At 45.8% G+C, this 20901-nt stretch overlaps 1 protein-coding gene across 1 annotated transcript in view; it reads left to right on the top strand.

Moving 5' to 3' along the window:
* Positions 1-7516: 7516 nt before the first annotated feature.
* Positions 7517-20901, top strand: part of B3GAT2 (beta-1,3-glucuronyltransferase 2) — a 28351-nt gene continuing 14966 nt past the window's right edge. The window contains exon 1 of the mRNA XM_084826891.1: positions 7517-8053. Within this exon, the coding sequence (XP_084683017.1) occupies positions 7517-8053 (537 nt within the window). The remainder of the gene's footprint in view (positions 8054-20901) is intronic.

The raw sequence follows: 20901 nt of genomic DNA, 5'->3' as shown, positions 1-20901 counted from the left end.
GCTGCCACCACAGCCGCCGCTACCTGGAAGATCTGCCCCAGGTGAGTCTCGTCCCGGGGTGATCTGCGGGGGGGCGGCAGGCCGTTCCGTCACTGAGTTTGGGGGGCTGAATGCACTGGCATTCAGCCTCACCAAGATCCGTGGCAGAATTCTCTGACATCCCTAGATGTGACTCAGCAGGATGGCCAGGTGACCGAGGACAGAGCTCCTGCACCTTTAATATTTGTGAAGAGGGAATGTCAGCAGGTGTATCTTGTCACACAAGTGTAGCTTGTTATGCATCTGAACTTCCTTCCTCTAAACAGCTGTTAAAGGTGCAGGAGGCCTGTTCTCTTTTGCATCTTGCCTTTGTGAAACAGCACAGTTTCTGTGCTTCTTCTGACAATAGTAGAGATGAATTGCAAATTGGAGCACCCTGCTAGCTAAACTAACATGCACAGCCTGTTTTGGCTTTGCAAGTATCATCTTCAGCTTTGGGGAGTTTCAAAGATGGCTGGAGCCTATTTCTGTCATAATGACTGAAAAATCTAGAATGTCTAACATTTATGCATCCCGATGGCTCAGAAATCAGAAGGTAACCAATACGGTACCTGATGTTTTCTTTTCTTTTTAAAAAGAAAACATTTGATCTTAAAGCTGAATGCCCGGTCATGCTGGCAATACTGAAATTCTCAAGATACCTCAACTGTATGGGATTTAGGGACTGGGTTTATGCAGTCAGGCTCTTGTTCTTATGAGAAAGGAAGGTCACTTCAGGTCAGACCAAAGGTATTTTTCACCCAATATCACATTTCTAGCAGGTTCCAGCACAATGGAAGCTGGAGTTCCATCTGCATCTCACAGCTTCAGCAACTGTAGCAACCGGAAGTGTAAGGATGTATGTTAGCCTTCCTCAATCTGGTGCTCTTCATTTTTTTCGGACTACAGCTCCCATCATTCTTGACCACTGGCCTTGTTGGCAGGGGCTGATCAGAAGTGAAGCTCAAAACATTAGGAGGGCACCAGGTTGGGGAATAATTATGTATGACTTTCAGCAGAGTTGTATACATACCTATTAAGCCCCATTGAATTCAATGGGACTTACTCCCTGCTAAGTGTTTATAAGATTGTAGCCTCAAACATTTTAGCTGTTGATAGTACTGCCTTTTGTAATTCTTATACTTTTTAAACCCAGTCATACTATTTCATAATCTCACTGCAATGAGTTCCACAAGCTACTTAAATAATGTGTTTAATCCCCCACTCTCTAACTTAGGTCCTCTATCTCAAAATTATTTTATTTTAAATTGGCTAGATTATTACACCTTGGTAATCTCTTTCACAAGCTTTTGTGATTTTATATATTGCTTTCTTATTATTTTATTTCTTTATTAAAAAGTTAAGCCCACCCAAACCTTTCAAGCTCAGTGTGGCTAACCCATTCTTTTAAAAGATTAAACATGTATAAAATATACGTATCACATCCATGCTCCCAGCAGTTATATATGTGGTGAAACAAAAGTGTGATGCATAGGCTTCAATGTAACCAAAATCAAGAACATCCCTTTAAATGCTTTCATAGTGCACTCCTGTGCATGTTTACTCAAAATTAAGTCCTATGCTCAAAGAGGACGACACCCTAGGAAGTGTGTTTAGGATTATAACCTCAGTCTCTTTTTGTAAATGGAGGAACCCCACCATGAGGCATGGTCCTATGAGCTCCTGTTTCTGTGTGGTAGCTACCAGGAATGGACTGTTCGGCACAAACTATCTGGACTGTGCAATGCCATGCACTGGTTGCAATCTACAGTGCAGTAATTCCACATCGACTTTAAACAGAACTATCTTGGATGAAGTTTGTAGCCATATAATACGCATAAAAGACTGCACATACACTTTCAACCCCTGGAGTCTCAATGCACTTTAAACACATAATGAGCTCAATTTTCCAGTCTAAATTTTGAATTTTATATTTAAAAATTCAGGAGGAAGGAGAGTTGCATGTGAAACACCAAGGGGATCGGTAAGATCTGTCCTTGTCATTTAATCACCTATGAGGAAAATAGTGCAGGTATTTTGAACTATTCAAAATATTTAATGGAAGCCAGCGATGGGAATAAAAAAGACATGAACTCTAACTATGGATGCGGGGGAAATGCAACGGGATCTCACCAGGAATATATACACACGAACCATGGTGAAAGAGTACGAAAACAGGGTGCGTACCTCGAGAGTGTATGAATGCAGAAATTCATAACACCCTTTGCAAGACGTCTGGTCATCCAAGGGAGCAATCCTATGGCCGCTAGTCAGCAGCTAGACAGCTGTAGGTTATGTGGTTTTCTTGGAACTGACCTCAGAGCCAGCGCTCCCTCGCAGGCAGCATAGAACGGCCCTGTGCTCCATGCTCGCAAGAGGAGTGCGGAGTGGCCAAAATGGGGCATTCTGGGGTGGGGAAGGCAGAAATGCCAGTACGACACATCCTATGTGTTGTCCGGCAGCCTCCTCCCCCGCTCCACCTTCCCACAGCGAGACAGCCGCAGTCAGGTGTCTAGCTGCAAATTCAGGGCAAGAGAAACGCAGAGGGGACGATCCTCCTGCCCTGCATTGGATAGTGGGTCGCCTCTGAGTTCAGAGGCAGTCGCCTATCTCCATAGGATTGCACCCTTAACCAATAAGAATCATGAGGAACAATATGTCATAAGCAGTTAAAATGGTAACAAGCAGCCATGTAGAGGTTTGACATCTGTTACTGGATATGAAGAATTGGTCATCAAGGTAGAAGGCTAGTTTTTATTCCATCAAAATATTTTTTAATAAATCTTTTCAAAAGTTTGCAATAATACAAGCCGTTTGTGACTTGACTTCAGCCCTTGTCATGGTTGTACTTTGATGGAAACCTTAAGATTTCAGACAGGTCCAAATGACTTATTTATTTGGGCATTTATATGCTGCTTTTCTACATCTAATGCTAAAAACATTGTATGAAATTATTTAGGGTGCAATCCTATCAGGATGGCCGTAAGCCTCCAAACTGAGAGGCTTACGGCCATCCGTTGCAGAGTGGGCGGGAAGAAAACTGGGGAGGCCTGGGGATATGGTGTAAGCTGGCCTCCCCAGTCTCCTCCCCTTCCTGCCCCCCAGCATGCCCCCCTTCCCTCCTCTCCAAGGTTGCTTTTGTGAGCTCGTTGGGACAGCCGGCATGGTTTTTTCTGCGCCGGCTGCAAGGGAGAGGTGGAGGTAGCGGGGAGCTCGGATTCCTGGCTCCGAGGTCAGAGTGGTGTCTCCGACCACAGATCCAGGAACCCAAACTATCCTATGGCCTCCCAGATTCTGACTAGGGGCCATAGGATTGCTTCCTCCATTAGTTAGTTATTTATTAGCATTTATATACTGCCTTATTTGCTAAAAATCCATCAAGGCAGTGATCAAGAAGTTAAAACAATAAACCTTAATGCAATAAAAAGATTAAAACTGTGAAACATTACAACAACATAATTTAAAAAGCTAAATTAAAAAGATGTGTCTTCACATCCTTTCTAGAAGCCAAGATAGTGGGGGTCCATCATAGTTCTTCAGGAAGCACATTCCAGTTTGGGAATGACATAGGAAAAGGCCCTTTCACCCACACCCCACAAATGGGCCTCTGTGGGTAATGCTGCCCTCAGGAGGGTCTCTTCTGCAGATCTTAATAACTGGGCAGGTTCATAACAAGACAGGTGGTCCCTGAAATAAAAATCAGTGTACATACTTTTTTTTACTGGTCCTACTGCTTTGCTTTAGCAGCTGTCTGAAACAAAGAGCAAAGCAGGTAAAGCTTTTCTTAAGCTTTATGTCCATGACAGGAAAATCTTTAGCTACTTCCTTTCTGCATGTCAGGCTGGTGTGCTCAAGGCACAGGAGAAGGGCCAATTAAAAATACGGCAGCTCTTAACAACATACATTCCATCCGTTCGTTTTTCCTTAGCTTTGGTTGGCACTTTTGGTTTCTCCCCTCCCTATTTTGGCCTTTGCTTTGTATTAAAGTACTACCACCTACCTTGAAGGTTACAGACTTTGAATTAATTCACCTCAGAGACCCTTGCCTTTGCAGTGGCCAAGGGGGCTGGAGCTTTGTTGATTGCGTCTTTAATTCATATGCTGAATTATCTAGGCAAGTACTATTTTGTAAAAACACCACCACCACACGCATTGTACAGTAAATGGGGGAAACTGTGAGATGCTCCGCTGTTCTGAGAGAGATGCTATTTTGGTTCCTGGCCTTTAGATAAACTGCATCAGCACAAAATGGGCCACAGTAATTTCATGTGGGATGCTCTGATTGGGATGTATTGAACTATTTATATTTGCTGCATCCCTCCTGTGTTATTTCATTAATCACATAACAAGCCTTCCATTTCTCTACAGAACACGTTAACTCTAATTATCTCTCTGCTGCACAGATGTTTCCTCAGTTAGATGTTCAGTGCATGGCCATTTGTCACTCTGATTTCACATAGATTTCAGTTTCCATTATATCACTCTAATGTCTTTTCTGTATCTGAGCCCTCGGGGGTTAATCTGTCCCCTTGGAATAGCAAGTAGGCATATGTGGCCTAGATAGCTGCCTGTATAAAATGGGTACTTTTATCCATATGGGGGCAGTTCTGAAAAGATCTAATGCCTTTGGTTGTGATCCTATACACAGTTGGACTGATTATATCCCACTGACTTAAATGGGAACAAAGCAGCCTAACTGTATGCAGGACTGTAGCCTTTGGCAAGAGTTATTATCCTGAACATGAAGTGAATATTATTTGGCCTTCAATACCAAAGATTGTTATTAATTAGAACAATTCCTGCTCTGGTTAATGGTTTATGTTATGCAACAATTTCCCTTCTATTAATGAAACATGGATTTAAAGGCACAATCAAATATTTGATCTAGCAATGGCAGAGGAAAATATTGAATTGTGAAATTTTACTTTTTAAAAACACACACACATATCCTGCCTTTCCATCAAAAATTGTACTCGAGGCATATTTCCATTTTACAATGGAAGGATCACTTTTGTCTTCTTCCAAAATGCAAACTGGCATATTCCTATAAAACAAGTTCCTATAAACATGTGGTTTATATGCATACCAAACCTATGCATGTTTACTCAGAAGCAAATGTTATTGGGTTCAGTGACACTTACTCCTAAACTTACTAGGATGTAAGCACCACTGAATTCAACAGGATTTACTTTTTAGGATTGCACTCTTAACACTGTGATGCTAAGCCCATTTACTATGAAATCGCTCCCACTGACTCAGTAGGTCTTACTTTTACTAAACATGCTTGGGATCACACTGCATGCTAGTTTTTAAAAAGCTATGTCCCAGACACTATTCATTCTATTCTTACAGTCTTTTATGTAGCAGTGGGGCAGATTTAATTTTGATAAATTTAACAGCCTAACCCTACACATGTTTGCTCAGAAGTAGTCCCATAGTGCTCAATGGGGCTTACTCTCAGGTAAGTATGCATGGGATTGCAACCCAAGATCCTCTAGCTGGATTACCTCTGCATCTATTTCCCATGATGCCCAGGGAATGCTGGGAGTTGTAGGACTTCTTTTTTGTCTAAACATGCATAGGATTGTGCCCTAAGCCACCTTTGGGGTCCTATTTGGGCAGAAAGGTGACTCATAAATTTATTAATAATAAATATGAAGAACTGACAGTCTCTTCCCCACGACCCCTGAAGCTTTGAGACAATGTTTCAACTTTCCCCAAGTGCCGATAAGCAATGCAGTGTATAGTACAAACCAGCGTTCCCTAACTTGGTGCCCTCCAGATGTGTTGGAGGGCACCAATTTCCATGTCCCATCATCCCCTGGATGGGGGTTAAAGTTCAGCACATCTGGAGGACTCCAGGTCAGGGAAGGTAGTGCAAACTGTTAAATAGAAACGAAATAAATCTGAAATAGTAACACTTTAAATTCAGGATTAATCTGAATTATATCTACATGCCACTCCTTCATATCTTTTCCTTTCCTTTCAGATTAAACGAAAGCACATCCTTTTCCCCGGATGCTGAACAATAGGAGTTGGAAACGCTGCTCCGTGGGCTCCTGCCGCCACCTGAAAGGGAAGAAGGCACTATGAGTATGTCACCTACCCACCACCCCACTGTGGGCTTTCCACCCCCCCCCCCACTTTTTAATAACTGGGATGGCTCTCAGAGACAGCCCAGGAGTAAGTAAGTACGATGGGAAATCCTCTGCCGATTCCTTGCTCTTGGCTTCGGCGGTTGCCCTGTTCAGCGCCGTTCTTCCGGCACAATACCCAAGCGCTGTAATCTCCCTCGGCTGTTTGGCTGGCAGGCTGATTATAAATACCGGCATTTTCTTTTTCATGGTGTGACTAATCTCTATCACAACCCCGATACCACCCCCTCCTCTTTCTCTCTCCCCGCAGCCCCCGGTCTCTGGAGTTTTGGGCACGTGAATCCATTCCCTGCCTGGTCTCCAAAGAGACCCTGCAGCGTAAAGAACGATCAGACAAGCGCAAGGGCCGCAGCAAATCCTCTCCACGCAGCTACTCCAAAAAAGAAAGAGGAGAGAGAGAGAGAGAAGCCTCAGCTCCCCACCCCTGCGCCGCATCCGCCCTGGGGGATCCCTCCCTCTCTTCCCTAACACGCACACACCACCAGAAGCGCCCAGCGAAGCAGCTTGCCAAGAACCCTCCCTCCTGCTGGATCGGTCTGTCCCTCGATCGCGTCCGCCACCAGGACACCAGAGCGGTTCCGGAGCCGCCGCTCGCTTTCTCTCCAGCACTGGACTCGGCGAGGGGGCACCTGGAAGAGTTCAGGAACGTCCCCCCTTTCCAAGATCTGTCGTCCCGCTGCTTCGGGGCGCAGAGGCATGAAGGGGAAGCGATGCTGAACGAGAGGAAAGAGGGGAAACGGGCGCCGAAATATTGGGAGCTTTGGCATAAATACTAATAAAGGGGCCGTTGATCGTAACGAGCCGTCCAAGCCCTGTGCACCTGGCTCCGGACAGAAGGCGCGGGGAAGAGATCGGAGAGCCGGGCGTCCCCGCTGGCGCCACGGCTCCTCTAGCTCCCGGCACGGCTCTCCGCCCACCCGCGGGAGGTCAGTGGCCTCTCCTCTCCTTTCAGGAGCGAGGCTCCGCGATCGGGGCCTTTCGCCGCCGAGGCAGCGGCGCGATCTCCATCCCCCCGCGCCCCTCTCTCCACGGTGTGGGGGCCACGGCGGGCGATCCCCTCCCCTCCTCCTCGCCTGGTGCCGGTTCGGCTGCGCTGCGCCGAACTCCCCAGCGCCAGGAAGCCGGGCGTCCCTTCTTGCGCCCTGCCGCCCGTTCCATGGCGAGGGAAGCACCGGCTGAATCTCCGCGGCGGCGGCGGCGCTGGCGGCGGCGCTGGCGGTAGCAGCAGCAGCAGCTCCAGCAGCCCCCCTTGCCACTGCCACTGCTGCGAGGGCTGCAGCGGCGGCGCCCCGGCCGGCGAGGCGGGCGGCGGGCGCGCCGGCGCTGGCGGCGGAGGGTCCGGCATGAAGTCGCTGGTCTTGCGCCGCTGCGTGGTGCTGCTGCCGTGGGTGCTGCTGGCCATCCTCACGCTGGACACGGACGGCGGCAGCCGCGCGCCCCGTCCGTCGCCCCTTCTCGACCGGCGGCGCGAGGGGGCGCCGCGGCGGCGGGAGGCCGAGCCGCCGCCGCTGCCGGTCATCTATGCCATCACGCCGACCTACAGCCGGCCGGCGCAGAAAGCGGAGCTCACGCGGCTGGCCAACACGCTCCGGCAGGTGGCGCGCTTGCACTGGGTGCTGGTGGAGGACGCGGCGGCGGGCACCGAGCTGGTGAGCCGCTTCGCCGCGGGGCTCGGCCGGAGCGGCGGCCCGCCGTGCACCCACCTGCACGTGCTCACGCCGCGCAGGTACAAGCGGCAGGGGCAGCCGCGCGCCACGGAGCAGCGCAACGCGGGCTTGGCGTGGGTCCGCCAGCGGCACCAGCGCTTGCCGGCTCCGCAGCCTGGCGTGCTTTTCTTCGCCGACGACGACAACACCTACAGCCTGGAGCTCTTCCAGGAGGTAGGCTTCGCGGGCGGGGCGGGCGGGGCGGGCGGGGCGGGCGGGGCGGGCTCCCCTCCCCTCCCCTCCCCTTCCCTTCGCCACAGAACTTTCGAGCAGCGCCCCCCCCCCCATTAACAAGTGGCGCTTTAACAGCGCAGTCGTGGGCAGGTCTGCTCAGGAGTAAGGCCTGCCGAGTTCAGTGGACGTACTCCTCGGTAAGTAGGTGGAGTGTTGCGGCTCTAGGCCCAAGTCGAGGTGTGCATGTTTACTTAGGAGTAAGCCCCACTGCGTTCAGTGGAACTTACTCCCCGGTAAGTATGTAGAGGATTGCGGTCGTGCCAAATCACCGCGCATACCGTTCTGGCCGTAAGTGCGCCCCTTCCGATGCATAAATGCTGCTTTCTCCTCGGGCGGCTTTGCATGCATTTGCCCCGCCAGTCCCCATCGCGCTCCGCGCTGTACACCCACCGCGAGACACCCTGCGCGGTCTGTTTCCGCCACGCGCAGATCTGCGGGCGCGCCGACCGGCTCAGCCCCCTCGAGCCTGCACGCCGGGCGAGCTTGTCTGCTGAAACCAACCAGCCCGGATAACGCCGTTTGCATTTCACCGGCCCCTGCCCTCTCCGTGCTTCCTCCCAGTACTCCCTCATCTCCCCGCCCCCCAGAGCACCAGGCCTCCCTGCGCGCCTCTGATGGTCTCCTCAAGCATGTAGTTTGGTGGATCATGTGCTTCTCTATGTTTAGGCATTGCTGCGTGCAGGTTTTAGTTTGAGCCAGAGCTAAGGTGCAAGACTTTATTTTTAATGCCAGTGTGGGGGCATTTAAAGAAACATTAAGGGGGTACCTTGGAGCATGTGCAGAGTATCTTTCAAAGGATGGTGACAATCTCCCACCTATTTAGGATTAGGAGGAAAGGTTTCCAGATCAGAGAGCCTGACCTCCAGTTAAGTTTGGGCTCCCAGCACCTCTGCGGCTGGCTGTGTGCCCTGTGCAGAAACTTCCCAGGTTTAATCCAAGGTATCTGCTTATTCAGTGCCAAGTACCACGATGCGAGATCAAGGATCATTTGTTGCCACCAAGCTGCCTTTTAATTTTACTAGATTCCTTTTCTTCAGCAGCAGCCACTTGTCATTATCTCCCCCCCCGTGCCCCCCCTTCCCAATTGTAGCTTTAAAGCACATTCCTGCAGAAAACTCCTGCAACTTTGGCAACATCATCATTTCAGTGGTTTTTAAATAAGCAAATTCTATCCCATTGTATGGCCCCAAAGTGACTTGCCAAAAGTCCTCATAACAAAATCATTTAAAAGACTAGTTTAAAGATTAAATCAAATCTGTTTTGTGATGAGGGAGGGATTCATTCTGAGGTCTTGGGAAAGGGTTGGGAAAGAACCTGGAGGTCAGCCAGAATTTTTTTCCTTTAATTTCCCCACAGGCAGGAAGAAGCATTTTTAAGGGGGAGACATCAAACAGTGGAAGAAAAAATAGTGATAATAAAAAGTATGACTTTGACAAGGCAAGAGGAGGAGTGTTGCAGATAAAAGTACACAGAGGGGCAGAAGTCATTATAACCCATTCAGAATGGGCAGTTCAGCTGTTCTATATTCTAAGAGACATCATCTAATATATAGAATTTCCCTTTCTTCCAGAACACAACAGAGAATCTTGTGACACTAAATTCTAACCAGTGTATTCTGGTCTAAGGTTTCATAGGCCCTGTCCATTTCATCAGATGCATTCCAGAACACAGTTACTTCTCAGCAGAATATAATCCCCTTCCCTGTACATAAGAATGGCCCAGCAACTCCACAGAACTCAGTGGAATCAATGTTTTTACTTTACCCTACCTAGATCCGGGCAAGTGTATGTGTGTGTCACTATGTATAATAGATTCATCTCCCTTGCAACTAGGCCAGGTACATTAAGAACCAATAGATTAAAGCCAGGGCGCTGCGGAAAGATGCAGAGCACATCCAGTCCCCAAAGAGTCATTTCAGAAAGGCTGCTCAAGCCTGCTGACGTGTGTTTAGATTTTAAAATGTGTTTGGGTCTCTTTCAATATGCTGTTGGCAGGTGCTCGGTTGCTCCCCCCCCCCCACCGTTGCCTTGCCTCCTTTCCTGATGTGGCAGCCTTATCCATTGAAGCCTTTATTGAAAGTGGCTGAAAAGAAGGGAGTTGAGTTATTCCGTTGCTTTGGTTTATTTCCCACTCAATTGTGGGAGGCTGTGCAGAGTTCTTTAATGCTGAGAAAGTTCATGCATTCATCTTCTTGGCTGTAATTATTTCGGTTGAGCTTCCTTTTTGAATTGGTGGAGTTTTACTGGGTTGGGGGGAGTGTTGCTTCAAGCCCTATCCTGTTGCCTGAAGCAGTGCTGAGGCAAAAAACTTTGAGAGACAGACCTCCATTCTCTTAAAGCCTAAATTACTCATGTAAATGAAAGCGCTAATTACTCAGAGGACTAAATGAACTGCAGCAAGGCCCAGCACAGAGTCCGAGCATACCAGCTGAGGTTGCTGCTGAGCAACCTTAAACGAGAAGATTGGCTTTATCTTTTGTTACTTAGCCATCTTTCTCTCTCTTTTTCATTGAGTTGACTTTTATTAAAAGTAAATGTACAAATGAGACCCTCTTTAGCATACTGGTTGTCAGCTGAATTGCAAGTTGGAGAGAGAGGCAACTGGTTTTGACTTCTCCACTATTATGAGTGATATATATATCACATGCATATATATATATATATATATATATACACACACACACACACACACACACACGTGCACGCACACACATACACAACAGGCAGCTTCAGTGGTAGAAGAGAGAGATTCGCTTTGAACACACACTGGGGACTTAGTGTATTCATGTTACAAGGAAGGAGCAGAGAGACTAGGGGCTTCTTCACATGGAGCTTTTATGCTGCGATTGAGATTGCTCCTTCACTGAAGTTAGCGGGCTCTTTACATGACAACCCTCCAGGCATCTCCTGCACTAAATGCCCTTTGTTCCATTCTTAAATAGATCTCAGATAATAGCTATCAAATTACACACACACACACACACACACACCCGTGTTCTGCTTCAGTTTCCTCTGTGAAAAGGGTTAAAGTGGCAAGAAGAGGAGTGAGATCCATGGAAGATAATGGAAGACTCAGATATGGGGAGAAGGAGGGGGGAAGGGGACGGGGGAAAGGAAGCGTGTGTAAAGGGAGTCAGTTGTGATCCTGCATTTAAAACAGAAGCAAAAAGCCCCATTTTAAATGCAGGATTTTAGGCTGGTGTGGATGCGCTAGGGCTCCCTAAGCAACTAATTTTCAGCTCTCTCTCTCTCTCTTTTTACCACCAATGGATGGCCCCTCCCTGAAAAAGGGATGGGTCAGTTTTCTTAGAATCATTAGGTGTAAGAGTACAGATCATCTTTCCTCTGTCTGCTACCTTTTATAAATAAATAAAGAAGCCTTCTGAAATTCTTCTGAGATGCACTTTACATCCCTCGTAGAAGGAAGCAGAGAGATGGTGTGTGTGTTTTTTCAAGCAACCATTGATCAGAGCTTGTATTAGCTACTGAAAACTTGGAGAATAGTAATGATTTCTGATTCTACACTCTGCTCAGCCCTCCCTCCGTCTCCCACCTCCAGACCTAGATCAATTTACAAAAGCTGCACTGCTTTTTCCTCCATGTGAAAAGAGGCCTCCAAGCACATCCCATGTGGCAGAACTCCAGCCATAATTTATCTCAAGAAACTGGATTAATGGCATGTGAGAGGAAATTGATGCTTAATGTTGTCCCCCCCCCCCGCCTCCACTAACATTTCTGGCTGCTGATTGTCTGAGACAAAAGGCGCTCTTGATCAGAACCATTTCAAGTGTGGAGGCATTATGGTTATAATAATAACATGAGTAGAACAGCCCCCCCCCCAATAAAACACCCCATGCCCCATTTCTGCCCTTCCTTAGTAGCTGGCTATGTGCCCCTGCTCGAAAGCTGCAACAGTTTCCAAGATGAATGGATAAGATTGCCCTCCTACCAAATAAACCTGCACCTGTGATTACTGCTGCTAAATTTAGTGTAAAGCTAACTGGATTTTGAGCACTTCTTATTTTTTTGCAAGTATTTTGTAAGAAGAGCCTATCACGTGCATGGAGTTTGAGTTTATTTTCAGCTTTGCATACCACATTTTCATGATAATCCAGTGCTGTTTACTACAAAAATCCAAGATTTCTGCCCAGGAGATATCATGGTAGGAGTTGACGTACAAAAGAACTGGAGGGCACTAGGGGTGAAATCCAACATTGCATCAGCAGAACTCTGGAGCACAACCAGAATTCCTCCCTCTCTCCTCTCCCCTGCAGCCGCCTGTGCCAGCCTAACCTCTGTCAGCAAAATGACAGCATTGGATCCAACGCCAGGTTGCGGAAGGCTGGTTTACATCATCACTCTAAGGGCGCAATCCTACTCTAAGGGCGCAATCCTACGGCTGCTAGACAGCGGCTAGACGGCCACAGGATTAGTTGGTTTTAGGGTACCAACCGACCTCAGATCATCCCAGGCTCCGTGCTCGTAAGAGCAGCACAGAGCAGGAGTAAAGGGGGTATTCCTGGGGTGAGGAGGGGCAGGGACCTCAGAAGGGCCGGTACGATGCTTCCTATGTGTCTTCCGGCCGGCCGGCCGGCCCTACTCCAAAGCGCTGCAGCTAGACAGCTGAAATCAGCCATCTAGCCACACATGCAGGATGGCTGGAGCGCAGAGGCAAAGATCCTCTCTGTGCTCCACCTGCCCTGCGTTGGATAGGCGGTCGCCTCCGAGGTTGGAGGCGGCTGCCTATCCCCATAGGATTGCGCCCTAAGTCTGGGTTCTCCAACATGCTGCCTGCACACACCACCCTTCCTGCCTGTCAGGCTCCCTATCCCTCTTGTTTTTTATTTCTTAAGATGTTTTCTAATTTTAAAAAATTAACTCAGAAACTGGCATGCTGCAAAACAAAGTGCTGCTCTCCAGTGCCATCTTCATTTTGATTCAAAGGAGCGGCTTTGTGTTTTGGAGCTCAGCCCCCACCTCTACCTTGAACTTAGGTTTTTGGGGCAAGTTACTTTTCTTTTAGTCTGCCTTCTGGGAAATGGCCCAGAGAGCTTCGACTATTGGGCTGTATAGAAATAAATAAATAAATAAATAAAATGGGTGTTTTGTGACTGGCCATGGCAGCAGCAGCAGTGTTATTCTTATTATTAACATTTTTGTACTGCCCCATAGCCGAAGCTCTCTGGACAGTTTACAGAAGTTAAAACATTAAAATACAATATACAAAGTTTAAAAGCCATTTACATAAAAGCACACAGACAATATACACAAACGACATATAACTAAAAACAACTTTGAGCAGTCAGTCATAACTGAAGACATATCCAGGACTGATTAAAACTCATCATGTGTTGCCTGCTGAGGTGTGATATTTATTGTCCATTGAAAAGTGGCACTACTTTAACTCTGAAATGTGTCTTTATGCCAATCTCTGTTGGTATCTACTCATCGCTGGATGCCAAGGTTTCCAACTCTTTTGGAGCTGAAAAGTGAGATATTAGAAAAAATTATCCCACCAATGGCAGAGCCAGTTTAATGATAAAATGCAAGTAAGTCAAGCCTCACAGTTACATTTTGCATCTGTGTTTCTTTCTCTTCTCAAGGCAAAGTTTCAGGACTGGCTGCTTCTTTATTTTTCGGGCCATCTTCATCAAGTGGTGGGATTTGGTGGATTGGGGGGCAGAAGCAAGAACATTATCAGCTTCAAATAGGACACCAGATACACAACTCAGCCCAATAATGGGATATTCCATAATATAAAGGCTATGGAAGGAGATGGGAATTTTATGAATGGGAAAGCCACTGCCATGGCAGCCATTTTGTGAGAGTGCCCACTCCCTCAAAATTCCAAATGTGTTCACCAGCAAAGTATATTGGGTAGGTTATATGTAAAGTGGTCATTTTCAAAAAACAGGACACGCCTATTTCCTCCAACATTAATATAAATTACTGGTCACATTTTCTCCATAGCATGACTAAATAGATCAACTTCTCACCACAAGCTTGCAGTTTTTCATAAAAGTACCATATTTATACCATTTGTAGACTAAGTTATTATTTTCAGATATGGAGCATGTGATAATGCTTATGTGTATTGCTGATTGAGAGCACACAGTGTGCTGTAACACACATATGAAATATATGCCTCAATATCTGAAAATGAATACTATGTATTCAACAAAAGGTATATATTTGGTCTTTCTATGAAAGTGCATAATTGGTTGTCTATGCCACTGCACTATCAGTTTGTTGTACTAATAATCAGTTTCTGAACTGCTGTTCAATGGTTGCCATGGTAATAGTACGTGCCAATTTAAGTCCTCTGTCTCGGTCTTTCCATCCATAAATAGTCTCACATAACTTAAATTTGCCTTTGGAGAACAGGGAAGGCTAATTACAAACCATATTTATACTATAACATTTTAATTTTTTTTAAAGAGTAGGAATACAAACACATTATTTATAATCTAAAACCACAGGTATCAGTTGATGGATTATAGATGGGTTTATTATGGGCGTGGGGAATCTCAGGCCTGTGGGCCAAATTTGGCCCACCTGGAATCCCCAACCCAGCCTTCCGGGGTTCCCTAGGTGGCTAAGTTCCTTTCCCCTGGTCCCACCCCCATTTTCTCAACCACTGATTGTTTGGTGGCTGTCCAGCTTTTACAGACTTTTCCCCCTTTCTGAAAGGTTTAAATGCCTCTCTTAGGGCTTAGTTACTGGCGATAAGAGCATTAAGATAAAAAATGTTGGTGTTTGTGGTAATTTTGGCCCTGGCTCCATTACCTTTGGCTCCGCCCAATACTGGAATGCATCCCCCGGGAGCGTCACCAAAGTGGAATTTGGCCCTTTGGCTGAAAGAGGTTTCCCACTCTTGGTTTCTCATCTTGGATGTTGCTCAGAGTATTAAGGGACTGACTTCTGTTTTGTGGTAAATGGCAGTTTTCCGATTATGATCCCTTACTTGACAGGAAGGGCAAAGCCCGCATGTTACAAGCGGCTGTGTGTAACTTTGCCATGACTTTTTTTAAAAAAAGAACAAGCTGTAGTCCCAGGTGGAGGACTGGTACGGGCTGAGGGCTGCTTAAGCCTTTTCCTTCAAGCCATTTTTCTGCTCCAAATCCCCCCAACACTCAATGCTTTTCTCCCCATGGGAGAAAAGATACTTTGGCCAGGAAGATGCTGTTTGAATTTCACAAGGGAATGACGTTCTAATCTAGGACGCCTGTCCACCTTTCTTGGTTCCTGATTGAGTATCTGTTCAGGATGATGGTTCCATTTTTTTAACAGGGTGGACAGAATTGATATTTCTGGGTAGAGATTGTTAAGCTATGGAAAACAGTGCCAGTAATATTCTGTGGGTCAGCTGATTATAAGGAACCTACCAATCTGGGACTGATTGGCACCTGCTACAGGAGGTGTTGCTTTAAAAGGGTGAAAAGAGAATTTCCAAGTTGCATTTTGGTATGCTGGTAGAGATTTAATTTCAGTGCTGGAAAGCTAATGGGGTGGCCTTAGGAGCCCCTGTGCAAAAGTGACACAGGAGAGTTGTCATGCTTGGATCATTGTGACAATTCACACCCTTGTGATAGGGAACTGCTCTTAGCCTCAGTGCTAGCAGCCATGCCAGAGATCAATCTAGCATCTGCATGATATATCTGTATTAAGGTGCTGATGGGATCCTTGCTGTCAGAACCTCCATTTGCAGGGAATTCTGTACTGGGGTCCTTCTGAGAACTTGGCTAGTGCCATCCGGTGAACCCCAGAGGGCCACATTTGGTGCTCAAGCCTCAGGTTCTGCACCCTTGACGTAGTACATTTTTAAGGCTTCAGTCCCATGCACAGTTGCTTAGTCCCATTCAGCTTAACGGGGCTTTCTTCTGAGTAAATGTGCACAGGGCTGGGCCTTAGTGCTCAGTTATGCCTGGCTCAGCTGATCTTGTGAACCACTGCTCAGTCTTCCTCAAAGTGGAAATATGTAGGATTACAAGCGCTTCAGTGTTCACCTCTGCTTCAGTGCTCCTCTGCTATGAAGGGCCATGACTCAGTGGAAGAGCATATACTTTGCATACAGAAGGGCCCGGGTTCAATCCCTGTTAACTCCAGGTAGGGCTGGAAAAATTCCTGCCTAAAACCCTGGAGAGCTGCTGCCAATCAGCATGGACAATACTGACCAGTGGTCTGAGTCAGTATAAGGCAGCTTCCCATGTACCTGTGAAGCCATGCTGGCATCCAGTCTGATCTCACTATAATCTTCATCATTTGTAATTAGCGACAACCTGATATCTAAAGATGAGTTGTGTGCTACATACGCCACTGTCTTCCATTGCTGCAGGGGTGGAATGGAAACATTGGAAATAAATGTTCATTGTAAAAAATCTGTACAGTTTTGGTGGTGTTTCTTTAAAGGCTTCAGTGACAGGAAAGGATGAACCAGTATGCTAGAAACATACTAGATAAATCATTCTCTAGAGCATAAATAAAATAACTGATTCTCAGTCTTCTCTCACATCCAGTCAGCGCTGAAGTATAACTGATGTACAGTTCTTAAGCTATCAAAAATACGCAACTGACCACTTTTTCCTTCCCATCTATGGGCCATTGAACAGGTGACAGTTCTGTAAAGGCCAGCAATACTCATTCTATTATTTCCACTTCCTTCACCCTTTAAGTATCCGTTAGCTTTCCTAAGAAAATGTTGATTTTCAAAACAAATCAGTGGAAGGCGCAAAGGCTACCCTCCTTAGCAGATCACTTTTACTGAAGTTTCTTCATGAAGTCATTATAACCTCTGCTTTGTCCCTTTTTCCTATAGGCTGTTTGTATTGCTTTGAGCCAGGAGAGGTCAATCTCTACTGGATTTTCTTCACTCTCTGCTTGGAGCAGGCGATGGCCATTGTAAGGCTGTAGTGAGCCACTTCCGATTGCCAATTGCATAATTCTGTACTTCCAGGTGGAAAGCTATACGGGTGAAGGCACAGCCCTTTTAATTCCATCTCCATGTAGAAAGTTACATAAAAGTCATATTCTACAGAACCTAACTACTGGAGTCTCAAAGGACATAGTTAAGCTCCAGGTACAAATTAGAGGCCTGATCCAGTTAGATCCTAATGCGAACCTTCAGGTGTGTGTTGTTATCCCATGTGTGTAACTCCCTGCATACAGGAGGCCAGCTGACAAGGTGGGTGATGGCTGGAAGCTCCTTTATGCCAGATCAGACCACTGGCACATCTAGTTCAGTATTGTCCACACTGATGGCCACAGATCTCCAGGGTTTCAGAGGGGGTTCTTTCCCAGCCCTGATTGTAGCTGCCAGGGGTTGAACCTTCCTGGAACCTTTTGTGTACAGATTGGTGCTCTATCACTGAGCTAAGGCACTTCCCCAAAGGAAACTCCCATGTAAGGAGCAGCACGTACAAGAGAGGATGGGGACTGGATTGGGCCCTAATTCTTTACATCTATAGAACTATGTATCTTCCATACTTCTGCCCCCGTGCTGATTTATTTATTTTTCTTTATGCTTAAATAGGGGTTAGTAAAGATTCAAAAGGTCGCTTGCTAGACTTAAGAATCTTGAAAGTGTCTTGGAACTTCAGTCATTTTGGATGAAACCCATTTATTGAAGCCTAGGTATGCCAAGTTGCCCACTGAGCTCTGATCTCCAGGCATTTTAAATAAATGGGTCATAATTACTCTATTAGCACCTATTAGTTTTTAGCAAGCTAAAAATGTGCGGTTCCCATGTCACCCTCCCTACATGGACATTTCTGTCAATAGAACATAAACGATTCAGTGCTGAAGGGCAGGAGCTGAATCAAGGGCTTAAAACAATGTTGCTCATGGAATAAATCTGCCAAGCTTGAATTGATCTTGATTTAAACTGCTGCTTTTACCCATGTTGGTTTTAATGTTTGTACTTCAGGGTTTTCTTCTTTAATTTATGTGTCCATTCATTCTGTCACTTGTTTCAGACAAAATCTTTTTGTGAGCTACGTTTGGAGGTGGGGGGCTGGGTAAAGCATTTTGAATCCCATCTGGATAGGTTCTTTACAAGATTCTTTTAGAATTGTTTGCAGAGCAAGTTGTTCCTCTAAGGCACTTAATTTTCAGTTCTGTTGCCAGTTACAGCAAATTCTGCAAGCTGAACATGTGAGGTGAAATATACTTGCTCACAGAAATTTTCTTCAAAATTCTCCTTTGCAAATAATATATCCAGTTTTCTCCAGATGATCTGTGAGTACTCCATACTTCACCTAGGATATATTATGGCCTTGATGATTCGTTATGGTAAACTGCTATACTGGCTTTCACTATTGGCCAACTTAGCAGTATTCCCCTGACCAGTATAGGGGTATTACTGTAGCTTACCTTAGCACAAGAATCCTATGCAGCAGGATTCTTCATCATTAGTGGACCTGGAAGTGAAGGTTTTCATCAGTGAATAAAAACAGACATTCTAGTTCAGCAACAGCAGCCTGCATACAGAACTTGGGGTTTTTTTCCCCTGAAGGTGTGCTCTAGTGGGGACAGAATCTTGGCAAATCCCAATACAGGATGGGTTGCTTTGAGTAGGTTATGAGTGAAAGCCATTATATGTTGTTCCTGTTGCACTTGTGATTCTCTGGATCAGTGCCATAGTGTATAATATCAGCTCCCACAAGACTCGAGTGACAAGCCCTTGCAAGCAATCTACAGCTGGGAGTCCAGACAGTACAGCAGATGACCAATTACTGTTCCAGAGCTTTTTAGTGAAATCTAGGGGGAAATACTTTGTGAAGGAGAAGAATTTACTGGGGACTCTCTCCTGTCCCCAGACCCTAGTTGTTTGTTTTGTGTGTGTGGCCTGGCACAATCTCAGGGAATCAAAAACATGTAGAATAAGGAGGTTTCTATAAAATACTAGTAAACAGACCCAACTTTGCATGGGTTGGAAGGAGCACCATTGGAGGGAGGGAGAAGTTATATAACTCTGTCTCTCAGCCTACTAATTTCCCATGGCTTCAAACTGTATTGACTGCAGGCTTCAACCACATAGACAGATTTAAATGAATTAAAATTAATTAATGCATTTTAAAAACAAAATAACCCTGAGGTGCACATCCCTGGAGTCCCCTTAGAATGCATGCCAAGTTACTGGTGTCTAGATTTCAAGGTCTTGGCGCAGTGGCACTGACAGACACATACATCCTCTTTTATTATAGATATGTTTACATGTAGATACCAGGTAAGCTAAAGCCCCTGTGTAGCTTTAGTAATTCTTTCTGAGTGGTTTGCAGGGTTGCGTTTACATACGTGGCACAGAGGGAGAAGTGCTCTGCTCTTTTAACCATACCATCTCACCTGTACCTTTGTCCATGCAGGTGCCATTACCTCCTCAGTTGCTCCCATGGTAGTCTAGTTACACAAAGGCTTCCACCCCCATGGTTCATATTTCCACACCATGCAAATGATAGATCTCCAAAGCGGCCAAATGATGCTTATGTTGTGTGCAGGGTTGATAAAAAAAAAATCAGTGATTTTAAAAAATAAATTTTAAAAATTGTGTGTTTTTAAGAATTTAAATTGGATTTTTTAAAAAATAAATCAGATTTTGAAATGTTCTTAAAACAATTAATAAAAAAGTGCCTAAGTCAAATATATAATCATGAATACTAATTATACTTCAAATTATATTCTATGAATATACTAACAGCATTTGATGGAAATGGGAGAGAACCTGATCAATATTATTCTGCACTAGAGGTGTTATACAGAAGTGCATGCTCTCTCTCACTTTCTCAAAGCCTTGCCTCTCTCTAAATGCCAGACAAAGAAGGTCAACAAATAGAGAATCTGGGGAGATGGAGTAGATCTCAACAAGGAGGAGGAGTCTGGATAGAAATGGAAGGGATAGGGGAGGGGAATAGAAAGTGAAACCAAAAGTAAGCAGAACATATTCATGCAGTCCTGACTCATGAGGAAAGTTCTGCTGTGTGTATCCTCCATTGTGTGCCTACCTTCTGATGAAACCTACATCTCTGAATATGTATTAAGGTGATATTAAACAATAATGTGCTACTAAAAATGATGATTAAATAGAATCTTTCTCAATAGTGATTTAAACTGTGATTTAAATCATTAAAAGAGCCTTGTGTGGCGCCAAATGGTAGGTGGCAGTATTGCAACCGAAACTTTCCCCATGACCTGAGTTCGATCCCAGCGGAAGCTGGGTCCCAGGTAGCCGGCTCAGGTCGACTCAGCCTTCCATCCTTCCGAGGTTGGTAAAATGAGTACCCAGCTTGCTGGGGGAAAGGTAGTCATGACTGGGGAAGGCAATGGCAAACCACCCCGCTGTCGTCTGACATGAAAACGCCAGCGCAAGCGGCGTCCCTCTAGGAGTCAGTAATGACCCGGTGCTTGCACAGGAGGAACCTTTCTTTTTTCTTAAACCATTAAAATTGAGTCCTTCAGAGAAGCAATTTAAATCATGATTTAAATCAATTTGATTTAAATCAAAACAACCCTGGTCATGTGGTGTGTAAGTAAGGTATCACGATGGGACACAGGTAGAAACTTTTACTGGTACCTGGACAATCTTGAGAGGAACTGCCTAGGCAGTGGCATCCACATGGGTAACGTGCAGTTAAGAGGCGCTTTGAATGCCTCTAACAGCACTAGACTGCCTAAACAGCTCTGCGAGATGAAAGATAGATCAGTGTTGAAAATAAACAGGCAGCTGGAAGTATGGGAAATGTGTTGTACTGTAGTAATTCCACATCCTCCCACTCTCAGCTGAAGTCTGTGGTGCGG

Source organism: Heloderma suspectum, chromosome 1 (genome assembly GCF_057233095.1).
Source record: "Heloderma suspectum isolate Gila_16-S chromosome 1, 16-S_ref, whole genome shotgun sequence".
NCBI lineage: Eukaryota > Metazoa > Chordata > Lepidosauria > Squamata > Helodermatidae > Heloderma > Heloderma suspectum.
Note: the sequence above shows the minus strand (reverse complement) of the source record. Positions and strands in the feature narration are given on the sequence as shown.